At 40.7% G+C, this 25,906-nt stretch overlaps 1 protein-coding gene and 1 non-coding gene across 2 annotated transcripts in view; both read right to left on the bottom strand.

The window, feature by feature from the left end:
• Positions 1–2,783: 2,783 nt before the first annotated feature.
• The window catches only part of LOC140480497 (uncharacterized), a 264,377-nt gene continuing 241,254 nt past the window's right edge, over positions 2,784–25,906 (bottom strand). The window contains exons 32-37 of the mRNA XM_072575429.1: positions 21,360–21,914; positions 20,006–20,181; positions 14,035–14,269; positions 9,646–9,821; positions 7,670–7,706; positions 2,784–5,894 (exon numbers count right to left, since the gene is read on the bottom strand). Of these exons, the coding sequence (XP_072431530.1) occupies positions 7,701–7,706; positions 9,646–9,821; positions 14,035–14,269; positions 20,006–20,181; positions 21,360–21,914 (1,148 nt within the window). The 3' untranslated portion in view covers positions 2,784–5,894; positions 7,670–7,700. The remainder of the gene's footprint in view (positions 5,895–7,669; positions 7,707–9,645; positions 9,822–14,034; positions 14,270–20,005; positions 20,182–21,359; positions 21,915–25,906) is intronic.
• LOC140480958 (U6 spliceosomal RNA) lies at positions 13,540–13,642 on the bottom strand. The gene has a single exon (XR_011961436.1). It is a non-coding gene; the product is annotated as a U6 spliceosomal RNA (small nuclear RNA).

Here is a 25,906-nt window from a genome sequence, read left to right as displayed (position 1 = left end):
CTCTAGGGATATTTTCTTGGAAAAATCTCCAGGAGCAATATGGGAGCAGGGTTGATTTTTCATTGCATGGAGGTCGACAGACATTAAATTCAATCAAAACTCTTACAGAGGCACCAGTATAGATATATTATTGTCATCAGAACAGCCGTGTGCCACATTTAGAGGGCATGCGTTCTATCAAGACAGTCTCCTGGCAGCAGGCCGGACAGCCATTGGAGCTGGGGACTCAATTCCCTAATGATGGGGCTGCTGTAATGAAGGACTGCAGTGATGTCACTACTAATTCTGTAGAATAGTTCTCCCTCCTTCATAATGACCCTCCTGTCTTCAGGTTTCCTTATTTCATGACTTCTTTGCAGACAACTTAGGGAATGTTGTTCCAATGGGCATACAGGCATGATGAGTGGTCTTGGGGTCCATATCAAAGTTTTGACATCTGGAGGAAAATCCAGCCCATTGCTGCAGACAAAGAGATGGAAAACTAATTTTGGACGATCCAAACTGAACACATATATTAGCACTGACACTTCAACACAACCATTAACCTAGATAAGTCACATTCAGCATGATTAACAGGAATACTCAAACCTTGAACTAACCCAGACATTCCAGTATCTGTGTGTTACTTGGAAATGTAACATTCTGATGCAGAGATGAGAGAACTACCAATTTGTCACTGCTGACTAAAGTATATCATTTTAATCTAAAAGTATACATTTTTTGATTTGAAAACTTGCACATTTGTTAAGTCAATCTAGATGACTGTTTGGATTCTTGTGTTTTTATGTTTAAAAATTAAAATGAATTTATATTTAAAAAGAGCACTTAGATGCCACAAAAGGGTGGCACAGTGGCCCAATGGTTAGCACTGTTGCCTCACAGTGCCATGCACCGGGTTTGGATTCCAGCCTTAGGTGACTACCTGTGTGGAGTTTGTACATTCTTCCTCTGTCTGCGGGGGTTTCCTACCGGTGCTCCAGTTTCTTACCACAGTCCAAAGGTATACAATTTAGGTGGATTAGCCAGGGGAAATGCAGGATTATGGGGATAGGATGGGATGCTGTTCAGAGGGTTGGTGCAGACTCAATGGGCCAAATGGCCACTTTCTGCACTGTAGGGATTTTATATATAAATAAAATAGCTGATGATAATCTAGTCTTTTCTTGGCAATAAGCATATTGGAAAATGTATTTAAATAAATATGTTAATCAAAAAGGTTTTCTGATATTTAGCATCCAAAGGACTTTTCACATAATGATAATAATTTTAGGAGTCCACACTGCTGTTCGAAGCATGAGGCTTCTGATTTCCTGACCCATGGGATGGGATTTAATCCTGATACATGTGAGGTGATGCATTTTGGGAGGTCTAATAAGGAAAGGATTTGCACAATGAATGGTAGGTCCCTAGGATGTACTGAGGAACAAAGAGATCTTGTACAAGTCCATAGATCCCTGAAGGTATCAGCACAGATAGACAGGTTGGTGAACAAGGCATGTGGGAATATCTGGGATGTAGAATATAGGAGCAAAGAAGTCTTGATACAACTTTATAAAACATTGATTAGGCTACAGATGGAATACTATGTACAGTTCTGGTTGCCACACAATTGGAAATGTGTGATTGCACTGGAGAGGGTGCAGAGAGATTCCCAAGGATGTTGCTTGGGATGGAAAGTTATGAGGAGAGACCTAGATAGACTCAGTTTGTGTTCCTTTGAGTAGGGGAGGCTGAGGGGGGTTTGATTGAGGTATATAAAATTATGAGAGGCTGTAAATAGGGTAGATTGTGAGAGTCTCTTCTCCAGGACTGATGTATCTAAGATCAGAGGGCTTAAGCTTAAGGTGAGGTGGAAATGGTTCAGAGGAGATCTGAGGAAAGGTTTTTCTCATTCAGAGGGTGATAGAAATATGGAACATGCTGCCTGAGAGGGTGGTAGGTAGGTACTCTCATAACATTTAAGAAGCATCTGGACGAGCACCTAATCTGCCAGGGTGCAGTAGGCTCTGGGCCAAGTACAGGTAATTGGGATTAGTATAATTTAGTGTTTGGTGGTTGGCGTAGACATAGTGGGCTGAAGGGCCTGTCTCTATGCTGTATGACTATGAATCTGACTCCTGAGGTGGCCACTTAAACAGGCAGTAGAAATTCAGTGTTTACTTGTAAAATGTGCAACACAATGATCAGATGGAACATCTAGTTTTAAACTTCAGAATAGTGAGAGAGTAAGTACGTCTTGACAGCTGTCAAAGTGAAATTATTAAAATCAGCGTTGTTAAGGAGGGGGCAGAAGGACTGATATCTTGAGGGTTGGAAGGCAGGAATGAGATGTTTAATTACAGAAAACAATTTACGAAGACAATTTCTATTACAGATATAAATACAGTTATATATAATGGAAAAAAGTGAAGTGACATGTACCGACATATTTCATTATTATGTAGAAATATAAAAGTTAAGGTGTGTCTGAGAGTTTATTAAAGTCTCAAATCAAATTTTGAAATTAATTAAATCTTTACTTTTAACTGACTCAGATTCATGTAATTTTTGTGTCAGTTCTGTAGAAGTGTTTTAAGACATTGAATAAAAACAGCACAATTGGAGCAAATCCTACAGTTTACCAAATGATTTAATGAATAATTGATTCTTTCAAAGTTTTTTGAATTATCAGTGGTAGAGTGCTTCTGGTAAGTCACTCCACCTGTTTGATTGATCATTTTAAAATTACATTTAAGTCGCAATTAATGGAAACTGAGATGAAACTGCAAATGTCACGTTGAAAATGTTGGCGTACAGTTGATGTAGCTTGTTCCACTCTGAGAAACTACAACTTCCAAAATGGCTAAGCAGCATCTTATGATACAGCCAGTTCTTTGTCACTTATCATTAACCCTTCCTACAAACTGTATTTACCTTCAGTTTTGTCAATGTATTGTAAACCAGTTAGAATACAGACTTTCGTTCACACAGTTTTAATTTTTATTGACTCAATAGGCAGTACACGTTTGCATTTAAGTTGATTTACCCACTGTTACCACAGTTTATTGATAAGTGAATCATTCTTTGGTACTATGATTGCACTTCAGCAGGAAATCCTTATTAGAAAGCAAATTTCTGGGCGAATATATCCCACAAAGCATTGAACAAAACAAATTGCAATTTTCAAGAAGACCAAAACAGCATTTTAACATCTTATGTACTAATATATAATTTTGTGTTAGTGTTCCTTACTTAGCAGGATAATTGCACAGAATTTCATTCAGGATGAATGTTAAAAGGCACTGGAAATACATTTCTCACTTACAGAATTATAACATTAATGTGCTGATGAAATGTGCTAATGCAAACAGCTTCTTTGGCATGAGTGCAACAAATCTAAATATCATGGCTGATTTCTAAAACTGCCAGAGCACACTGTTTAAAACAAAAGTGGGAAAATACAGATAATTGGTAAAATGCATCTACTGGAATGTTATCTCATTGTTACTTACAGTAAGATCTTTCAAGGAATTTCAATTTTGTTTGCCAAGTTGCCTATACAGTATATTAACCACAATCAAAATTTGGAAAAAGCTAGCAAGATGTGGACCTCCTCTGGTAGTAAGTTTGGATTACAAAGATTAGCCGGGCCAGAAAACAGCAACACTTCTGGGTTTGAACATTTGCAGTACAATATGTACCTTATTATCATCAAGGCATCTGGACAACTGGATTGTTACTTTTGACCTGTCAAAACATCTCAATTTCTTTAATCCATTGTTTTTGTTCTGTTTTTGACGGTCCATGAAAAGTAGAGTTGATATAAAACAGGAACTTTTCAGTGGCTCATAATGTTGCTTGGATGGAGGCTTCAATTTCAGAATCACCCCAACTATATTACCTTCCATTTATCCATTAAACTCCTAAAATTACCTGAATGTGATCCTTACTGAATTACTGAAAATTATAGTAGTCCATTTGGGCCATCAAGTCTGCAAGGTGTTTTCCTCTTCAACTTTCCACCTTGTCTAATCTCACCCTATCATAACTTCTGTTAATATTTAATTTTCTCTTTTTAACTCAGTTATCTCATAACATTTTAAAAGAATTTATGGACTCAGTTTAAATAACAGATCACTGATTGAAGATTCAGGAATATGCTAATTTTCATAAGGACATAAGTACTCGAAAAGCCATTCAGCTCCTTGAGCCTGTTCAACCATTCAATTACATCATGGCTGATCTTGTACCTTAGTTCCAGTTACCCACATTTGTACCCACATCACTTGGTATCCTTATCCAGAAAACATCTGTCAGCATCACTGTTGAAAGTTTCAACTGAACCAGTATTCATAGTCTTTTGGTAGAGAGAATTTCAGATTTCCCCTACATTTTCTGTGAAATATTTTTCTATCTCCACTCTTTAATGGCCTCAGTCTAATTTTGTGATTATGGTCTCTTGTTCAGAATTCTCCCTCCAGAGGCCTTTTTGGGTTCTTTATAATTTTAAAATGTCAGTTAGATTAGCCATCAGCCCTGTAATATAAGAGAATAGAGAATACAGAACAAACATAAACAATTTCTCCTCATAACTTAATCCTCCTCTCTAGTGAATCAGGGCTGTGCAATTTCTGAGACAAATGTATACCTTTCCTGAGATTATGTGCCCAAACCTGAACTCAGATTTAACAAAGGCATTCTTTTCTCAATTTATAATTCCAACTATTAATTTCTGGATATTTTCTAGTTAACACGTTCAGAGATGGTATTACCCTAACCTGCACCACCTGGCCCAAAGGCAGGGACATGACCAGTACACCACAACAGCCCTGCCAGTAATGTATATACTTAGATTTAAAAAAACTACAATTGTTAAAGGGACTTGAGATAAAATGGTTGTTTTCACTGCAATAGGCTAAGAGGAAATTTAATTGATTTCTTTTCATTAAGCAAAGGCTTTGACAGGATGAATAAATTATTACTATTTTCTCTGATTGGAAAGTGAGTAACAGAAGATTATCAATTTAAATGATAGTTAAGGCAGACATCAGAGTTTAGGAGAAATTTCTTCATCCTTTCACTTCAGCAAGGAATTGACTAGAGAGGGATGATTGAGATAAATATTTGAACCACAGGAAGATCTGGAATTCGGCAGAGACACAGTTAAACATTTCTTTGGTGAAAAGCAAATGCAGACATGCTGGACAAAGTGGCATTTTTCTATACTGTGTGATTCAGTGGGAATGAGTTGCAAGTATCCCCACTCAGAGTGGCAACCTGGGAAAATATACCTGGTTTCAGATTTTGAGACGTGAGTAAGCAGGTTATTAAATTTGGTCAGAGTGAGGAAGCAAATGACATAGATATCAATGAACAAGACTTAAGGAAGAACTAAGATGAAATTACCTTTTCATTTAATAATATGGATAAACTCTCAGATTAAAAACACGAACATTGTATTCAGGAAAACTTAACAAAAACTTGAGAAGTATTAATCCTGCTGAAGACTGAAGGTTAAAAGGATGGAGGAAAACAAAGCAGAACAAACTTGAAACTGAACAACTAAGACAACAAGAGCGTCATGCAAAGGAAGGCAAGTTGTCTTAATCACATAACATTGAACACAATTTGACTTAAGCATTTTGAACTTGTGCTCAATTTACTTTTCTTCATGAGGTTAAACGGTTTGATGAAATGACATGATAGTCCAACTCTTAGCAATGTCAGCTGAATTTGTTCTACCCGAGTCTGTGATGTGCTGATTCTTCCTCAATTCATTATGATCATGGTCTTTGCTGCCTTCCAGCCCAGATACATCTTGGGTTTGTCTTTTAAAAGTCAACTCCAGGTACCCATGATATGTATACTTACACCAGGTAATGGTAGGAGGATATGTCAAGTCTATGGTAGGAAGACTTTCAAAAGGAAGAAGTAACAAAATGTTAATTCAGATCAGATGAAAGGTTCATTCTTGGAAACAAAGTACACCATAAAATGTATTTTATCCTGAAAGAATGGTTAAACTTTTGCTAAAATTAGTACAGAAAAATAATTATACAAATAAATTAAGAGCGTCACAACTCACAGTAAACAGGAGGAACTCTTAGCCTGCTTAGTAAGAATCAATTACTATTTACTAATCAGAAAATTAATCAGTGTGTATCAGTTATTACTAATTGATTACATTAGGGGATTCAGTGAAAATTCAAAAATATATTAATTCAATGGGTTAATACTGAATGTGAAATGACAGTAGTAGTTTAACTCTATGGAAATTGGCAGATGAATAGTTCAAATCGACAGTGGGTGCTACCTGGTGACGTCCTGCTCTCTTTCTGCAGGTTCTTATTTACAAACATTGGGCTGGATTTTATGCCGGGGTCAAGGCACCCATTCCGGTGTAACAACGTCAGGGTAAGCCCACCTCTACTTGGCTAGCTCAATCTGCAGCCATTTAACAGCTATCAAGACATTCATTGGTTTGTGGCATAACATTGGCTTCAATCCAAAAGCAAGCCCAACTTCCAACAGCAGTTGGTCAATTAAATGACCAGGAGCTCCTTTGTCGTGGGAGCATCTTGGTAACGATTGTCACTGTTGGGACTACTGGTAGGCTCAGAGGGAAGGGAGCTGTGATGGAGCCAGGATGAAAGGTGAGTTTTTAGGAATTCGTGTTCTGGCAGACTGCAGCAAAGGGCAGTGCCAAGTGTGACAGGTGAAGAGAGAGCATGGAAGGTGGGGGGGGGGGGGGGGGGGGCGGGGGTGTGGAGGTAGAGGAGAAATGTCACACCTCAGGAAGTACTTTACAATTTGGCAGGGTTGGGCCTCTGATAGGGACAGGGTGCCCAAAAAAAGGTATCCCCTTCTGTCTGGCCAACTGGCAGCCTGGCCACTTGGCACTGGCCATCCCACCCCAAGTTTAAACTGAGGGGGGAGAAGGCAGTAAAATTCCAGCCATTGGAATAGAAGTATGCCTTTCAGTCCCTATAGTCTGTTCTAACATTCAATTAGATCATGAGTGATCTGCACCTGAATGCCATTTATTGCTGGAGCTTCTGAAAACCTTCAAGTGGATTTTTGGGTTCAATTTTAATGCTGGGGTAAGTGCGAAAAACACTTATTTGTGACAAGTTGCCCTTCTCACATTGAATGAACATTGGTTTGGGCTAATGATATTTGTATTCTTTGCTATCCTGATTGAAAGGTCTGCTGTCGACATGCTCATCTGAAACCCCTCCCCTGCAGCTGTCTTATGCTGCAAAGATGTGGCAGTGCCGGTGTTGGACTGGGGTGTACAAAGTTAAAAATGACAGGACAACAGGTTATAGTCCAACAGGTTTATTTGGAAGTACAAGCTTTTGGAGCGGTACCTGATGAAGGAGCAACACTCCAACACCCCAAAAACTTGAATTTCCAGATAAACCTGTTGAGCTATAACCTGGTGTCCTGTGCTTTTTAACTTCATGCTGCAAACACCTTTAATATTTTGAGGATGATTATATCCAATGGAATTGAATCATGGCATGAATCACGAACTGTAATTATTTCCTGAGAACACTATTCTTTACAACTCATTAGCCTCTCTTACACGGAACCACTAAACATCTATCCTGTTACACGTTGTGCGTGTTTTGTAACCCTGGATAATGCTGGCTTCACTCCAGATGATAAATATTCTTATAGCACTCACATATTAATCCCTCCATCCTGTAAAATGGTCTTCACTTCTGTAACAAAACAGAAGAGTTATTCAGACAGAACCCATAAATTATAGCCTGACTTGATTCCCCAACTCCTCCAATTTAAAAAGCCTATTCTTGTACTTATCTTCTCCATGGCCTTTCTCCCTGCTGTGTTCTCTCCACCTCCATCAGAGTGATGCCTGCTGCCTTCCTTCACCGTGGCACCTGCACCTTCAGCTGTCAAGACATCATGCTCTGGAATCTGCTTCCTGAATCTTTCCGATTCTGTAACTCTCTCTTCTCCCTTAGGACTTCCTTTAAACCTCAAGTCTTTTTCTTAACTCACTGCATTAATCCTTCTTTGGCTTAGGATCTGTTTTTCTTTATGTCTATGTGAAGTGACTTGAAATATATTTCTACAAGTTGCCCTTCTCACATTGAATGAACATTGCTTTGGGCTAATGATATCTGCTTTCTACTTCATTGTATTTTAATCAAGTTCGATGCTAGGATACACTAATTTAACACTAATGAAGTGTATGTGGCAAAGTACTGACTTCTACAAAATATCACCATGGAAAGAGATGGTATTTCAGATTTTTCTGAAAATTGTGACACAAAATTAAGATGAAAAGCACCCAGATATTAACTTTTCCATAGGTTGAACCTCATCACTCAGTGCCTGGAGTGCTCAGCATACCCTCCGGCACATTATAGGGCTTGCAGGAATGCTAGAACTTTACTGAGCCATGCGCTGAATATGTATTCAGAATTAAAATTACAATCCCTCTGTTTGTGGGGCACTGGTACATCAGCCACTGAAGTATTGAAATTACATTGAATGTAAAAGACTTTTGTTGAGAAGTGTGGTGCTGGAAAAGCACAGCAGGTCAGGCAACGTCGGAGGAGCAGAAGAATCGACATATTGGGCATAAACCCTTCATCGGGAATGTTTGGGTGGGGGGAAGGGGGCTGAGAGATAAATGGGGTGGGGTGAGGCTGGGGAGGAAGGTAGCTGGGAAGGCGTCAAGTAGATGCAGGTGGGGGGTGATCGCTGTAAAAGACCTTTGGCCACAGAGACATGGAATTAAAATCAGAATGCTGTGAAAAGAAGCCATTGACATACCATTCAAAGGAGGGACTTGTTTAGTACTTATTGGCAAAGTTGTATTTCAAAAAGACAGAGGGTGTATTTGTCATGTAATGGTTTTACACGTATTTGCAGAACTTGCTCACTTGTTAAGCAACATGCAAACTGTGGTGTGTCAATAGCACTAATTGAAAACACAGGAATTTCAAGAGAAGAACAGGGACAGATCATTGGACTGTCAGAGAATGAGCCAGAGAAACAAATTTACCACCTTCATCTTTTTGGCACACCCCTGAGATAAAGTTGTGTAATTGCTTAATCTTCTAAGTTATGAATGAAATCACAAAAAAAAGCTTATTTTAAAATAATACCACATTTGTCTGTGGCTGGTCGCTAACTGTCAGGTTGAAGTCTAAAAAATAAATTCTTACACTGAGTGGGTTTTGGATCCCTACCCCTCACAACTGCAGACACCTGCATTGTACCCAATAAGTTCAAAATCATACTGCTGTCTTCTCAAAATAGGACAGCAGAAAACAGGAAGAATATAAAATAGAAATCTATAAAACTTTAATTGAGTAGAAGAAGAAACGATCCATAAAAAAGCATTGAAACAACTCCATGAAAATGCCCTATTTCTTTAAATTGCTGCTCAAAGATATGCCTGGCAAGTAAAGAGATAAAACATAACAAAGATGCATCAGAATTTGCTGAGAGCTTTTTGCTGTGTTGTCAGCATAGTGATGATGAAATTGCTGATGTACATTACATTTTAAAAATAAGTTATTGTCTTAACTAAAATAGAAGGTAAAGGCATTTCAGATGAATATGGGTATCACCACATCATAAGTACAGGACAATAACATTCATTTGTTACCTATAAATGTCACTGACCTTTTTAAATTGTAAGCATTTGGCCTGGCATTCTTCTTGGCTGTTAAAACGGTTATTATTCCCCTCACAGCCTCCATACCAAAATTGTGCACAGGAATTGGCTGCGGTATCATAATACCATTTAATAACGTAACTCCTACATGATCCTTGATCAAGGGGTTCATTGCAGGCCTGATCTGGAATGCAAGATCAGAATATTGTTAGTCATTTGCAAATTTGTACTTTGGTTTTGAAACACGTAACAGAACATAATGCCCTGTTCAAAGTCATTTGTTTGAAAAGCAGAAGTTGTCACTTTTGTTCTAGGGTTTCCTCCTCGCTGCTCAGCATAACATTAGGAGGTGAGGGTGAAAATTGGGAGTCACCCTCCTGCTCTCTGCTGTCATCATCCAAATCAGGGATTCCTACAATCAGACAATATATTGGCTCACATGTGCAATACAATGGAAACATAAGCACCTCATTCAACATTTTCCATCATTCACACCTAGTAGCAACAGAAGGAGACAACGGTATTGGGCTGAGCAGCAGAAAGCAACTTGAAGTTCATATGACCAAGAATCTAATGGAGTCAACTAAGTACAGAGAAACTCCTTTTTTTATTTATCTTTAAAACAAAACTCCAACAGGCAGCAGAGCAATGACAAGGCTTGGGAATCTGTAACAAGTAAAATTCAACACAACTTCCAACCTCCTCACTGGCCCACCTCCTCTGGTGCATTACATGTAAAAGGCACAGGAGCTTATCTAACATATGCACATGAACCTGCCTATGGAAAGTGCCTTGGATTAGAGTTACATACTAGTGTCAGAAGGAGGGCTCACCAAACTGACAAAGCTGCAAGACTTGATTACAGTGGAAATTCCAGGCTTAATAATCTAACATGTTTTATCATTGTGTCCAGAATGGCTTGGGGCGGCTGCTTTAATATACAAATTTCTTATTTAGGTTTTGTCATTAATAATTTATGTGGGACTTAGAAAAATTGAATGGGTAAACCTTATCAGAACAGATCCTTATGAGACCAGAAAGTAAAGGTGGTGATTTGTGCCACGATTCTGTTGCAGTGGATACTTTTGATGATACTTTCCTTCAGTCTGTCTGTTCCCTACATTAGGATTTCACGGGTCACTTTGCAAGATAGTTAAATACCCAAGGTGTAATTTTTTGTAGGAGAATGTAGAGTGCATAGGAATTCTCAACAAGTCATTAATTGTCTAAGCTGGAGAGTGAGGTGAGATTGCATAGGGCGACAAGTATTTTGCATCAGTGTTTACTGTGGCGAAGGACATGCAAGATATAGAATGTCTTATATAGGGAAATAAATGATGACATCTTGCAAAATGTCCATATTACAGAGGAGGAAGTGCTGGATGTCTTGAAACACATAAAAGTGGATAAATCCCCAGCACCTGATCAGGTGTACCTTTGAACTCTGTGGCAAGATAGGGAAGTGATTGCTGGGCCCCTTGCTAAGATACTTGTATCACCGATTGTCACAGATGAGATGCTGGAAGACTGGAAGTTGGCTAATATGGTGCCACTATTTAAGAAAGGTGGTAAGGACAAGCCAGGGAACTATAGACAGGTGTGCCTGACATCGGTGGTGGGCAAGTTGTTGGGGGTATTCCTGAGGGACAGGATGTACATGCATTTGGAAAGGCAAGGACTAATTAAGGATAGTCAACATGGCTTTGTGTGTGGGAAATCATGTCTCACAAACTTGATTGAGTTTTTTGATTAAGTAACAAAGAGGATTGATGAGGGCAGAGCAGTAGATATGATCTATATGGACTTCAGTAAGGCGTTTGAAAAGATTCTCTATGGGAGACTGGTTAGCAAGGTTATATCTCATGGAATACAGGGAGAGCTAGCCATTTGGATACCGAACTTGATTGAAGGTAGAAGACAGATGGTGGTGGTGGAGGATTGTTTTTCAGACTGGAGGCCTGTGACCAGTGGAGTGCCATAAGGATCGGTGATGGATCCACTACATTTTGTCATTTATATAAATGATTTGGATGTGAGCATAAGAGGTGCAGTTAGTAAGCTTGCAGATGACACCAAAATTGGAGGTGTAGTGGACAGCGAAGAAGGTTACTTCAGATTACAGTGGGATCTTGGTCAGATGAGCCAATGGGCTGAGGAGTGGCAGATGGAGTTTAATTTAGATAAATGTGAGGTGCTGCATTTTGAGAAAACAAATCTTAGAAGGACTTATACACTTAATGGTAAGGTCCTATGGTGTGTTGCTGAACAGAGACCTTGGAGTGCAGGTTCATAGCTCCTACAAAGTGGAGTCGCAGGTAGATAGGATAGTGAAGAAGCATTTGGAATGCTTTCCCTTATTGGTCAGAGTATTGAGTACAGGAGTTGGGAGGTCATGTTGCGGCTATACAGGACATTGGTTAGGCCACTGTTGGAATATTGCTTGCAATTCTGGTCTCCTTCCTATTGGAATGATGTTGTGAAACTTGAAAGGGTTCTGAAAAGATTTACTGGAATAGGTTGGGATATCACATAGACGAGTTGGACCAAAGGGTCCGTTTCCGTGCTGTACATCTCTATGATTAAATACAAGCCAATCAGCTGCCTTAAAACCTGTCTCACTATTGAATGAAATGATGACTGATCTGTGCCTGAGGCTCATTCATCTGTCATAGAATCGTAGAGTCATAGAGATGTACAGCACCGAATCAGACCCTTCGGTCCAAATCGTCCATGCCAACCAGATATCCTAACCTAATCTAGTCCCATTTGCCAGCACTTGGCCCATATCCCTCTAATTCCTTCCTATTCATGTCAACCCATCCAGAAGCCTTTTAAATGTACTAACTGAACCAACTTCCACCACTTCCTCTGGCAGCTCATTCCATACACGCACCATCCTCTGCATGAATAAGTTGCTCCTTAGGTCCCTTTTAAATCTTTCCCCTCTTACCTTCAACCTATGCCCTCTAGTTCTGGACTTGCCTACCCCAGGGAAAATACCTATTCTATTTACCCTATCCATGCCCCTCATGATTTTATATTAACCACTAATGCCTAATAAAAATGTATTATTTAACAGTTGACTGCACATAAAAATTATAGGTATCAAATAATTCTGAAGCTGTTCTATGATTTCTTGAACAGTAATTCATTTTGAACATTCTGTTAAAGGTAGTGGAACAACAGCCTGTCAACAACTAGTCTGCTCTCCTTACTGCCACCTGCTGATAAGGAACGGTTTGAGTTAATTCTCAAAATCAGCAGTGTTAATGAACCAAAGTACTTTTTATTACTTTTTCAGAGGTCATGTGCAATTTTCAGGTAGGATGCAGTGAGTTAGATATGTTTAATACAAATATATTATTAAATCTGCTATTAAAACATTCAGACCATATTTATGTGTTCAACTAACTGATTTTGGCTACAATTGGCCTGAGTATGCCTGAACTAAGAAAGACAATCAAACAGCATTTTACACTGTGATCTCAAAGCACCAATAGGGATCCAGAAATCCTTTATTTCTTTTCCAGAATTTGGCATTTTGTAAATTGCTATGGTAAGTTGATGGTCCTGCTGGGAATACAGACATTGAATGAAGTCAAGATTGGCCTGAGCTCGGGTGCCCCATGTGACCGAACATTTTTCTGGCTAACATCCAATTACTTACAGTCTTACTTACATCCACTAAGACTGGCTCGTTGGCCAAGAAAATGCGGGAACCTGAGGAAGGAAGACTGGAAGTAAATCACTTAGAAGAAAAACACTGTCTTGGAAATGCATTTTCCATATTTTTCTAATCAACCTGTTCAGAGATATTGTTGCACATTCCTGAAACAGATGGAACTTGAACCCAGACCTCCTGGTCCAGGATAGGGATACGACTAGTGTGCCACAGGTGTCTTAAAAAAAATGAATGCTTCATGACGTTCTGAGCTTTCGTTGCTTCGGGAGCATGCTAATCTTCTCTGTATTGGTCCAATTTTCGTATATGTTGTCAAAGCAAGCATTTAAATAAAACTAACTAACCTGTTTTTCTAACTAACCTGTTCAGAGATGATATTACATACCTCTGGAGCAGGTGGTCGTTGAACCTGGGCCTCCCAGTCCAGAGATAGAGAGGCTGCCACTGCATCACAAAACAGACCCCTTATTACATTTGAGCTTGCAAACACATGGAAGGTATGACCTGCAGAGTGTTCAGTCATAAATAATTTGTTCAGGAGTGTGTAAGCTAGGTGCATTAGTCAGGGGAAATGGAGAGTAATAGGGGTAGGGGAATTGGTCTGGATGAGATACTCTTTGGAGGGCCAGTGTGGAATTGTTGTGACAAATGGCCTGTTTCCACACTGTAGAGATTCTATGAAAAAAATACTTCATGACAGCTAAATTTTGCATACCTCCATGAACTTCCTCTGTCAGTATTTGTGCTGGAGTGGGTTCTGGGAGAAAGACGTTTGACACTACAGTGTCATCTTCAAAAGAACTTGGCTCTCTCCTTATTCCGTGATCATCAGGTCCAGATCCTACATCAGGACTCGGTAAACCTGGCAGGGGAAGTGTTTCGTGCGGCCTTGTAAACACATCCTCACCATGTGATTCTATTTTATTTCCATTTCCTCCTGGAGGACCACGCTACAGGGATAAAAAATGAATTCACAGAATATGTTATTCAATTTAAATAATTGCAGATACTCTTCCAATATGTGGTCCTGGCTATTAATTCTGACATTGAATCTGAAAGGGAATGTGAAAAATTCAGCTTTCACTCAATTGCTGGGAACAGAGTGAAACTGGAAAGAACAGTGTTTTAAAAATATTGTATATCAGCATTCATAGTTTATATAATCCAACATTTCTTTCAATAAAGTTTATGATGTTGTGCCATAAAAAGTTGAAATTTGAGCCTCTTTTAACAAGGGGTTGGTACAGTTTGGCAATGGTACTCACTACCCAATAGATGTTGACACACTCCAAAAGAATTAATAAATTGCTTCCTGGCCAATTTTTACAGTCAGGTCACATTTCCATACATCTTGTCAGACTCCAAGTCTGGCAGAATCAGTATCCAGCTAGAATTGTGATGGGAACGTGAACATTAGGAGATGATAACAATCAATCTTTAGGAAAGGCCTTCCAGTAGAGGAAATGACAGGACAGTAATTGCAATTTTGGGGATGTGAGGGGTAACATGGAGGAAGCCATGGACAAGGGATTCCTAAGTTTCCACAATTTGTAAGGCCCAGAAGAGAACTCCTGCCCTTTCATTCTCAAGCACGTTTTAAAAAATCAAGTAAACTTTCCGTGGCTGTACCCTCTGGCTAAGACTTGGTTCTGAGCAGTTTAACCTGATGGAGGAGTCACTACTGCTACTCTACTCAGGCTTGACTAACTTTGCAATTGGGTCATGAAGATGTAATTGGGATCTACCTTTCAATAGCTGTCCTTCATGATCATGCATATGAGTTTATAACAGAACTTAACGGGAAATTAGGTGTGTTAAAGATGGTAAGTTGCAGTTGTTATCGAACTGCCCCTTTGTTGTGGTTTCTGCTGCGTTGTAGTTATGAGTATGGTGGGGATGGGGGTGAGAGGGCACAGTTTTCTGAATCCCAGGAAACATCCTGCCAGCAGATGATATGTCCATTTTTGAACAGCAATGTACATGAAAGTTATAGGGTCATGTGTGTAAGAGCTGCTGTGCCAGAAATTCAATTATTTACATCAAATTGATGTTGATGTAAGTTAAGGAACGCAAAAATGTAGTGGTTACTTGTGTAAACTTGATAAACCAGAATATGGTTGTACTAACAGACCTTGAATGTCCATGAATTTTCTGCAGTATGAATTATGACAAATGCTTTGTGAGAAGAGGTATTTTAAAAACACAAATCTAAACAAGAAACAGGTGTATCTTAGAACAATCAACTTCTTATCACAAGGTAGTTTTGTTTCTTAGATTCACATGCTTCTTTTTTATTGTATTCTTCTCATTTTTGTCCACATTGCTCTATGCCAAGGTGATATGTCAGGAGATGGTATGTCATTGCTATTTTGTGATAACATAAGCCTCTTGAGCTTGATATTTTTCCAATCAACCTGCTTAGAGATGCCATTACACACCTCTGGAGTAAATGGAGCTTGAAACCAAGCTGCATCATTCAGTGGTAGGGTCACTATCACTGTGCCACAGGAGCTCTTTACAAGTCTCTGGGACTAAAGTGATGTTAAAAATACCTTTCAGCTGTTTCAGGCAGTAATCCTTTTCTTTGTGTCGTATATCGAAATGAAAGGGTTAATACTGTGGAGTGCCATAAGCGCCACACACACCTGGGAAATTTGCAGACAACACAAACATTGGCCATGTAGTGGATAGTGTAGAGGATAGCTGTAACTCCAAAATTATATAGATGGGTTAGTGGAGTGGGCAGCAAAGTGGCAGATGGAGTTCAACTTTGATAAGTGTGAGGTAACGCATTTACAGAGGTCAAACAGCAAAAGGGAATAAACAAAAAATGGGAATATAAGGAGATGAAGTGAGAGATCTTGGAGTGCAAGTGCAAATATCCATAAATTTGGCAATGTAGGTAGACAAGGTTGTAAAGAGTGCGCATGGAATGCTCTCCTTCATTAGCAGAGATGTAGAATACAAAAGTAGGGATATAATGGTGAAAGTGTATAGAACATTGGTGAGGCCACAACTGGAGTATTGTGTGCAGTTCTGGTCACCACATTACAGGACGGATGTAATTGCTCTGCAGATGGTGAAGAGAAGGTTTACTCAAATATGCCAGGGCTGAAGAATTGTAGCTATGAGAAGAGAATACAGAGGTTGGAGTTGTTTTGCTTGGGACGGAGAAGGTTGAGGAGTGACATGATCGACGTATACAAAATTGTGAGGAGTAGAGATAGACTAGACAGAAGGAACTGGCTTCCGTGGCAGACAGTTCAAAAAACAAGAGCATAGATTCAAGCTAAGTGGCAGAAGGATTAGATGTGACGTGGGGCAAGATGTTTTTATGCTGAGGGTGGTGGGTGTCTGGAATTCACTGCCTGAGTTGGTGGTAGAGACAGAGACCCCAAACTCTTTCAAAATTTACCTGGATCTACACTGTAAATGCTGTGAGCTGCAGGGCTATGGGTCGTATGCTGAGATTAGAAAGGGCATCTTGGTGTCTTTGGATCAGCATGGACAAAATGGGCTGAATGACCCCCATCTGTGCTGTATCATTTCTATGGTTCTATGGACAAACCTGGCAAATGGACTTTTGTGGGCAGAATAGCTTAGGATCTCAAAGGAGTGAGACCAAACATCTTTGGTCTCTGTAACAAAGTCTATCATATCAATCTAACCTAAAACTAGCTGCTAACATGTAATAAGCCATATTTTGTTGACTAGAAATAAATCTACAAGGTCCCAGACATACCAATTGGTGTGCCAACAAATTGGCTTCCACTTGCCATGTATGAACCTCTGAGGTTGGTCAGTAACATCTACGTCTGAAAACGTGTTGCTGGAAAAGCGCAGCAGGTCAGGCAGCATCCAAGGAGCAGGAGAATCGACATTTCGGGCTTGAGCCCTTCTTCAGGAATGAGGAAAGTGTGCCCAGCAGGCTAAGATAAAAGGTAGGGAGGAGGGATTTGGGGGAGGGGCGTTGGAAATGCGATAGGTGGAAGGAGGTTAAGGTGAGGGTGATAGGCCGGAGTGGGGGTGGGGGCGGAGAGGTCAGGAAGAAGATTGCAGGTTAGGAAGGTGGTGCTGAGTTCGAGGTTGGGACTGAGACAAGTTGGGGCGAGGGGAAAAAAGGAAACTGGAGAAATCTGAGTTCATCCCTTGTGGTTGGAGGGTTCCTAGGCAGAAGATGAGGCGCTCTTCCTCCAGCCGTCGTATTGCTCTGGTCTGGCGATGGAGGAGTCCAAGGACCTGCATGTCCTTGGTGGAGTGGGAGGGGGAGTTGAAGTGTTGAGCCACGGGATGGTTGGGTTGGTTGGTCCGGGTGTCCCAGAGGTGTTCCCTGAAACGTTCCGCAAGTAGGCGGCCTGTCTCCCCAATATAGAGGAGGCCACGTCGGGTGCAGCGGATGCAGTAAATGATGTGTGTGGAGGTGCAGGTGAATTTGTGGCGGATATGGAAGGATCCCTTGGGGCCTTGGAGGGAAGGGGGGAGGTGTGGGTGCAAGTTTTGCATTTCTTGCTGTTTTAGGGGACGGTGCAACCCAGTTTAATCTCCCAGATGTTTCTCCCAGTAATATCTACATCCCATGATAAAATAAAAATAATGCTGTCTTAGAAAGTGATGAAATGTACAAGGAACCTTGGATGATTTCACGGGGTGTCCATTCATATCAAGTGGGCAATAAGTGACTGATCGCCAGGGTCACCTGAAGTCGTGTGACATGCAAACCGTGTTCCAGTTTTCTCTCCCTCACCTTTGGTATTACTGCATTTCCCTTTAATGAACTCTCTGTGTACATTGAGCAATTGGACATGGCCACAGGAGATTTGGTGATGGAAAAAGCCATTCAGTTGTGTGTGGTAGCGTTTCCAGGTATAAAAGAAAGAAAGTCACATTCAAGTTTGGGTCCCCACTGCACTGAGTGGATCAATTGCCAAGTCTCCAAGAAGTTCAATCAGGTGGTTTTCTGATGTGGGAGGTAGTGAATCATTAAAATGGAGACAAGACACCATGAAGGGGTGGCCTGGTGGCTCACTGATTAGAACTTTTGCCTCATGGCATCTGGGACCCTGGTTTGATTCAAGCCTTGGGTGACTCTCTGTGTGGAGTTTGCATGTTGTCCCCATGTCTGCTTAGGCTTTGTGGAGGCTTCCCAGCCCGGAAAGTCTGCCAGACTCGGTCAGGGCACAGTTCAGATTGTGTTCCATCGAAGGGTAGGGTGCTGTCATGTTGTGATCCTATTTAAAACATTTCCCAGCATGGGAAGTGGTCCATTTACAGAAGGACGTGAGAGTAGGTTCTGCTCCCATCTTGGAGGCTTTGGTTTCCTCTCACTGTCCAATAATGTGCAGGTTAGGTGGATTGGCCCTGTTGTAAATATAAAATGCAGGGTCATGGGGAAAGAGTGGGAGACTGGGTCTGGGTTGAATGCTTTACAGAGGGTAGGTGCAGACTTGATGGACTGAAGGGCCTCTTTCCACACTGTAGAGTTTCTTTGATTCTAAGTCCAAAGAAGACTGCAATAGTGGTTGTGTGGGAAGCAAATGGGTGGAGCCAGTGAGGGGCCGGAAGTCAGTAATCTTTATGGAGTTGGAAGGAACACTCTTGTTGTTCTTGCACCCATAAAACACACAGAAAGGACAGGTCATTTTGTGAGGAGTGTTTGAAAATTTAATTTTGTATGTGTGTGTACGTTTGTTTGTGCATGGCTATGTATATGTTTGTGTGTGAGAGAGATGAATGTCAGTGCTTTTTCAAACTTTAAAATCCTTGGCTAATGTATTTTAGCTTGTGTGGTTTGTGATGGTTGAAAATCATTCCCTGCGACTAGCAGAAAGCAGGGGTCATTCAAAGCATGTTAGGGTCACTGTTTGGATAAGTATTTATTGTACACCCCTCTCTTGGGATAATGGAAATTTTAGCACAAATAAACTTTATTGTATACATAAAGCACATGCTTCTTCTTACCACTTCCTCTCCATATTTTTCCGAAACCTATCCTGGTGCTATGCTAAGGTGGTATCTGAACTATTCAAATCTCTCAGAAGCTGCTTTTCATTGTTCTCTCAAAGCTGTTTCCCAAGGCTGCACTGACTGTACTGGAAGCATACTTTTCCATGAGATGTGTGTGCTGCAGTCACTCGCTCCAGATGCAGATGTAATATGTTGTATCCCTTTTTCTCAATAGAATTAAAGGTGGCATTGGATTAATTTGTCTCATACCCTTCAAGATGGTCTAAGTGCCTCCAGATGAGCCAATAATATCCCAGCATTCCTTTTAGAACATGGATAACAGATCTCAATGCCCAGGTTCTGGAGCTAAGAGTTGATTTCTGCAATGCCTCCACTCCCAGTTCTCAAGTCACACTTTCAACTATGACCTCTCTGGCATCCTTGTGTCAGCTTTGACTCAGTGCCACTACTCCTGTTCTCTGAGTCATAAGGTTGCAGCTATAAGTTCCACTCCAGTGATCTGAGTACATAATACTGCCTGGTACTGGCAAGTATGCACCATACAAATGCAAAGAATGATAATCTCCAACAAGACAAACTTAGGGAAGTGAGGATGGTTAAAATGTCATAATTACATGACATGACAGATTACCCCCGCTCCCCCCACCCCTCATCCATCTCACCTCCATGTAGATGTAAGGGTCATCAAATGTCAAATGTATTTGTCATTCCTTTTTACTTACTTCTATTGTTTTAACGTCATGTTCATCTTCGATGTGTATGCTGTCACGGCCTGGTGTCTGATGATTTACTTCAAAAGCTGGTGACACACCAGGGGGTAGTACAGAGCTAGGAATTGAACTGAACAGTGCGTTGTTCTCAAGCTCACAGATTTTACGGAACAGTTTACTTTCAAGTACTGAAATGGGACAAGCACACATTGTGTTAAAAAAACCTTCCAATCAGTAGCAGGAATTGTCCAAAATGTGATCATTCTAAGTAAGGAAAAGAGCATTCAGAGACATTATCCAATCTGGAAACGTAAATATTTGATTTTTTAAGGAGTTTTCACTGCTTTGTTTTTCATTTCTCTCTTGATCGGCTATTCACCCTCTTTAGCTGAAAACTGTCTGGGTAGGAGATCAGTTTCTGGACTTTTATCAAGATCCCTTGAAACCAGCTACAAGAAAACTTGAGAGTGCAGCCTGAGATAATTCTCCCACTAGCTTTCCCTCCTTCACCATTGGAAGCACATGGCCTTCTGCCAATAAACAAGAACACTTGCTGGGATATTATCATGACAATACAGCTTCATTCATCAAATGTACATACCCATTACTTTCAGATGTGCAGATTTAGCAGCTTTGCTGATTTATTTTAAAGCTAATTGCAATTTTGGAGGCTAGCGTTCATGTAACTATAATCGTGCAGAAATAATTGGTCTAATTGAGACTGCAGACCTAGGGCAGGGATTGTAGCATGTGAATAAGTCCCAGGCTTTGTCCCAGTTATCAAGTGAGGCCTGGTATGTTTTAATAACAGGAGGCTTGACTCCTACCCAAACCTAACATCAGTTGTAAACAGCCGACCAGCAGGAGTTGAGTGAGTGCAACAGGAGGCTCTGATTTAGGGAAATTGGAAATAATTTCAAGAAATGACATTAGTGATGTATAGAAGGGGTAGGAGATAGGGAGGGCAGTCCAAGGTTCAGAGAAGCATTCCAAAGCTTAGTGATATTTAAAAATACTGATCTCTCCAGCTGTCTCTGGACCTGCTGCTCCTTTGTGCCCAGTCTTACTGGCGAAGGCTAGTATTAGAACAACATCACCAAATGATAATTTGTGGTGTTCACTGAGGTCTTTGTTTTGCCTGTCATTGGTCCATCAGACTGTACCTTTAAATGACACAAGATCTTTGAAAATTGGATGAATAGGTTGTTGCAAAGATATTACCTCCCTGGACAAACCACACTTGATGGGCACAAAGGATGAAAACAGACTCCTATTATTATAATTGCATGTACATAATTTTCATTATTAAAATATTGGAAATGATAAAATGCATTTATTTTTAGAACTCCTTTATCTATGTACTTACTTGGAAGAGTCATAAAGTCATTAATTAGATAAACATGTTCCTCATCAGGGTCAGATGCAATTAGGTTCATTTCGCTCTTAAAGGCAGAGTATAAAGGATCACTGGTACTAACAATTCCAATTACAAACACCTCTATGCCCATTGCGTGAGCTTCCATCACCGCCACACTTAGATTCTTTGGATCTCTTTTGTCTGTCTGCCCATCGGTTATCACTATTGCCACATTGTGTACATCCTTTCGCGCTGACTTGAAAACCTGGTTTGCCATGTTCATGGCTGAACCCGTGTAGGTGCCTTCTCCTAAGTATGGCATGTTTTGAATTGTTCTCTTGACAGTTTCCAAAGTTGCACCTTGCTGTAAGTGAGTAATTATTCGGGCTTCAAGACTGTAAAGTATTACACCAATCCGGGTGGCTTCACTGCTTTCACTAACTCGATCTATCAGGGCATTGACAAACTCTTTAACAATATCAAAGTTTTCTGGCCCAACACTTTCAGAACTGTCAATCACAAATACCAGTTCCAGAGGCTTTTCTTTGCATTTCTTCCCACATCCTGAAATAAGAGAGTTAAGTATTAGATTTTCAGACAAAGAAAAACACAAGAAGCTAAAAAAGCCTAGAAGTTATATTTGACGGAGTGATTCTGTGATTTCAATGTGAACTTCTTGCTTGCAGTTTGTAAAGGCTGGAGATAGGTTTGTCCTGCTGGCAGATTCCCTATTGTGTACATGAGACCACAAATTAACCCTTTCACTATTGGCATTAGTACTCAGATCATGAACACTCAGTGCTTAGTATGACATTCTTTAATAGCAATAACAACTTTAAATCATAACATAGCAAAACAACCTAGAGTGATGCACCACTTGCATTTGACAGGACAGTAGTTGAATAGAATTTCACACTGAGCCACAAGAAAAGAAATTAGGACACATAACCAAAAGCTTCTCCAAAGGCTAAGATTTATGAAATGTCTTAGACTTTGGAGAGTAGAAAGTGAGGAAGGAGAAAGAGAATTCTAAAGCTTAGAGCATTAGTTGCTCAGGGCTGGAAACAGTGATGAAAATTCAGGATCTGTAAGACACTTAAACAATGATAGGATATGGCATGACCTTAGAAGGATTTGAAAGTAATGTCAAGAATTTAAAATCAAGGTGTGGCTAGACCTGGAACCAAAGTAGACCAATGTGGAATGGAACGATTGGTGAATTGGACTAGGTGAACACTGGGATATGGGCAGCAGATATTTGAGTAAGCTTTAGTTTCTGGAGGATAAATGGGCAAATGAGACCTGGGTAAACCAATGAAAGGATGAAAGTATCAGCTGCAGATGCTTTCAGGTAGAGCACAGGTGGAGAGTGTTATGGATGTGAACATAGACAGTATTAGTGAAGGAAAGGATATGGAATTGGATGCTCAGTTCAGAGTCAAATAGGAAACCAGAGCAATCTGGTTTAGCCTCGGTCAGTAACAGGAGGAGAGGTTGAACTAATGCTAGGGGAGTGGCATCTGGAATTGGGACTATTGTCAATGGCTTCAGTCTTCCTGAAAGTTAATCAGAGGAATTTTCTCCTTCTATAGTACTAGATACTGAGCAAGCAATGTAGCAAATCACATTGGATTCTGATGAAAAGTCACTGGACTTGAAATGTTAACTCTGTTTTCTTCCTACACATGCTGCCAGACCTGCTGAGTTTCACAAGCAATTTCTATTTTTGTGACAAATCAGAGACCTTGTTGGGCCATTTCAGGTGGTAATAACTTAAGAGCTGTGTGTCATTGATGTTGTACATTCAGATAATATCATCAAGAAATGTATACAGATGACAAATAAGAAGGGAGCAATGGCAAATTCTTTGAGGATTCCAGATATACATTATAGGAATGGGAGCCAGAGCACAAACAGAAAGAAAAGTTATTAATTTAATAACTGTTTAAGCTGCTTAACCAAATTTATCATTCATGTTAGAAATAGGAGAGTTAAGCACTTTAGCAGAAACCGAAACCATAGAAAATATAATACATTAAATGAGAGTGTCATTTCTAGCTAAAGAGAATTATGAAATGACAAGGCCCTGGGAGAGGGTGATGCAGATGATGCTATTTCCAGTGTCTGTGCCTTTGAAGGAAAGCATTAATTTCATAGACACTACAGCATTTAAATTAAATATTTAACAAGACAACAGACATGAATTAACAAATATATTTTTAAAAACAACTGAAACATACTTCTGCACACAAAATGTCCATCTTGCTAAACCCACTTTCCACAGATGTAGCGAGATCACACCTAATGTGTTCCAACACGTGTGGAGATAACTGAAATATTGTAACTAAGCAGCTACAACCCTTTTAACTGCATCTCAGGTCTCGATCTTAGACTTATATTGCACAATTGATACAGCATGTGCTGCATATTTTCCCCATATGGGAGCTCCTGAAGCTATATGTTAGAAATTCTATACTTAATGGCAAGAAATTAATTACCTCAGTGATTTCAGATTTTCCTGGCTGCCATCAATTGAGTATTCCTTCATTGACAGAGTAAGTGCATACTTGTCTATGTGAGTGTGTAAGTGAATGTGTGAGAGCATATGAGAGTGAGTGAGCATGTTTGTGAAAGAGTGAGTGTGAGAAAGTGAGTATGTGTGAGAATTAGTGAGTGTGTGTACTTGAATGAATGTGTGAGCAAGAGAAAGGGAGCGTGTAGGTGTAAAACTAGTATATAGGTGTGAGTTATCAGCTGAAGGTATCAAGCCTACAATCAGATGGATAAAAAGACATTTATTCAGCAGTAGAACAGGCCATGGAGTGCAAAAGCAAAAGGATTACATGTTCTTTGCGCTAAGCTGAAGCCTCTTACCATTATTGTCAATAGAATGTTAAACAAAGTCCATACTCTGTGCATTCTTCCTGGAAGCAAGTACCAGTTAGTTTTCTCTGATTTCTCAGGCTTGAGAACGCATTGCTCTTCTATGCTCTTGGGCAGCTCTCCGGTCAATGTTTTGATCCTCAACCTCATCTTCTTCCTCAAAACATTGCAGTCAATCCCCCACTCAGGATATCCTCCTCAAAGGTCCCAACATGCCACACTGATGCAAGATATCCTTTCTGGGAATAACTGCAAGGCCCCTACAAGAACTAGGACAGGGATTGAAACCGCATCATAATGAAGCTTGTAGCCTGTTCTAATGTGGAAATTTTGGCAGCATTTTATCTTCCTTCTGCTCATTCTGAAGGTTTTTGAAAAATTGGCATGAGTCACGTTTGGGGGGTTACCCTTTGTCTCCAAGCAGCTAGCCCTGACTTGCCAGAGGACCTAGGAATGAGGCAGGAACCTTCAAGTCCTCTGGTATGTAATGGCAGCTCCCAGGATGTCTGGCACAGACCACCCCCTCAAAAGATTTGGCATCAATGTTTGAACATTGACAGAATGGAAGCTTTTCCTGTATTAATGGAGCAGGTTGGTGATAGGGCACTCTCAATAGAACCCTGCACCCCTGAGGGAAAGCAGTGATATTGATGAATTCCAATACCTTCGCTACTTGACTGTCATCATCATGGGAGAAGAGTGAGAAATGGTGTGTTTGGCAAAAATGGTATTAGTAACATCCTTGAGGCATTTATGGCTTCAGGGCTGAGAGATGCATTGCCAGGTGCTCCTTGAATCAGGCCACTGGCATAAGAATTCAATGCAGTTGTGACCTTGATAGCCACCAAGATGGGATTGGCAGTCAGTCCTTCTCAGCACATATCCTGCTCCAGCACATGACACAATCCAGAGGTGATAACCCAGGACATCCTCAGTTAGGGCTCACACTGTCTCAGATAATTGATGAAAATGACAGAACATTCTGTAAATATGGATTCTCATCATTCTCCTCTGCCTCCAGTGGATCTTCACCTGCCGTGTGTCTCTCTGGGAGCGCAGTTCTTGCTGAGTTTACTGATGATGTTATCATTGCTGTCTCCTTAAACCTTGTCTTGGGAATTGATTCAAGGCTACGAGGATTCCAGCCACAGTGACCTCCACAGGAGGTGCATAAGCAGCTAAGTTGTGGAGATGGTCAGATATATAATACACATTATTAAAGAGACTCCTGAGCCCTGACGTTCCTGTATGAAGTGGTGGAGTAGGGCACCTCAGCCAGAGATCCTCCATTTCGCCCGCTATTTTCCTTCTTTTTTTTCTCACTCTCTCCTCCCTTCTCCTCGTCTCAGACACCCAGTCACAGCCTCCGAACTCCAGCCTGAAAGCAGTGCCCAAACGGGGACACCAGCAAACAGTAGACAGAGTGGGGGACACCGGGAAACAGCAGCCGGAGCAGGAACATTGGAAACAGCAGCCGGAGTGGGGGCACCGGGAAACAGCAGCCGGAGCGGTGGTGCCGGGAAACAGCAGCCGGAGCGGAGGGCATTGGGTAACAGCAGCCGGAGCGGAGGGCATTGGGTAACAGCAGACAGGGCAGGGACACTGGGAAACAGGAGACAGAATGGGGTCACTGGGAAACAGCAGCTGAAGCGAGGGAACCGGGAAACAGCAGT

Source organism: Chiloscyllium punctatum, chromosome 8 (assembly GCF_047496795.1).
Source record: "Chiloscyllium punctatum isolate Juve2018m chromosome 8, sChiPun1.3, whole genome shotgun sequence".
Classification (NCBI taxonomy): Eukaryota; Metazoa; Chordata; class Chondrichthyes; order Orectolobiformes; family Hemiscylliidae; genus Chiloscyllium; species Chiloscyllium punctatum.
Note: the sequence above shows the minus strand (reverse complement) of the source record. Positions and strands in the feature narration are given on the sequence as shown.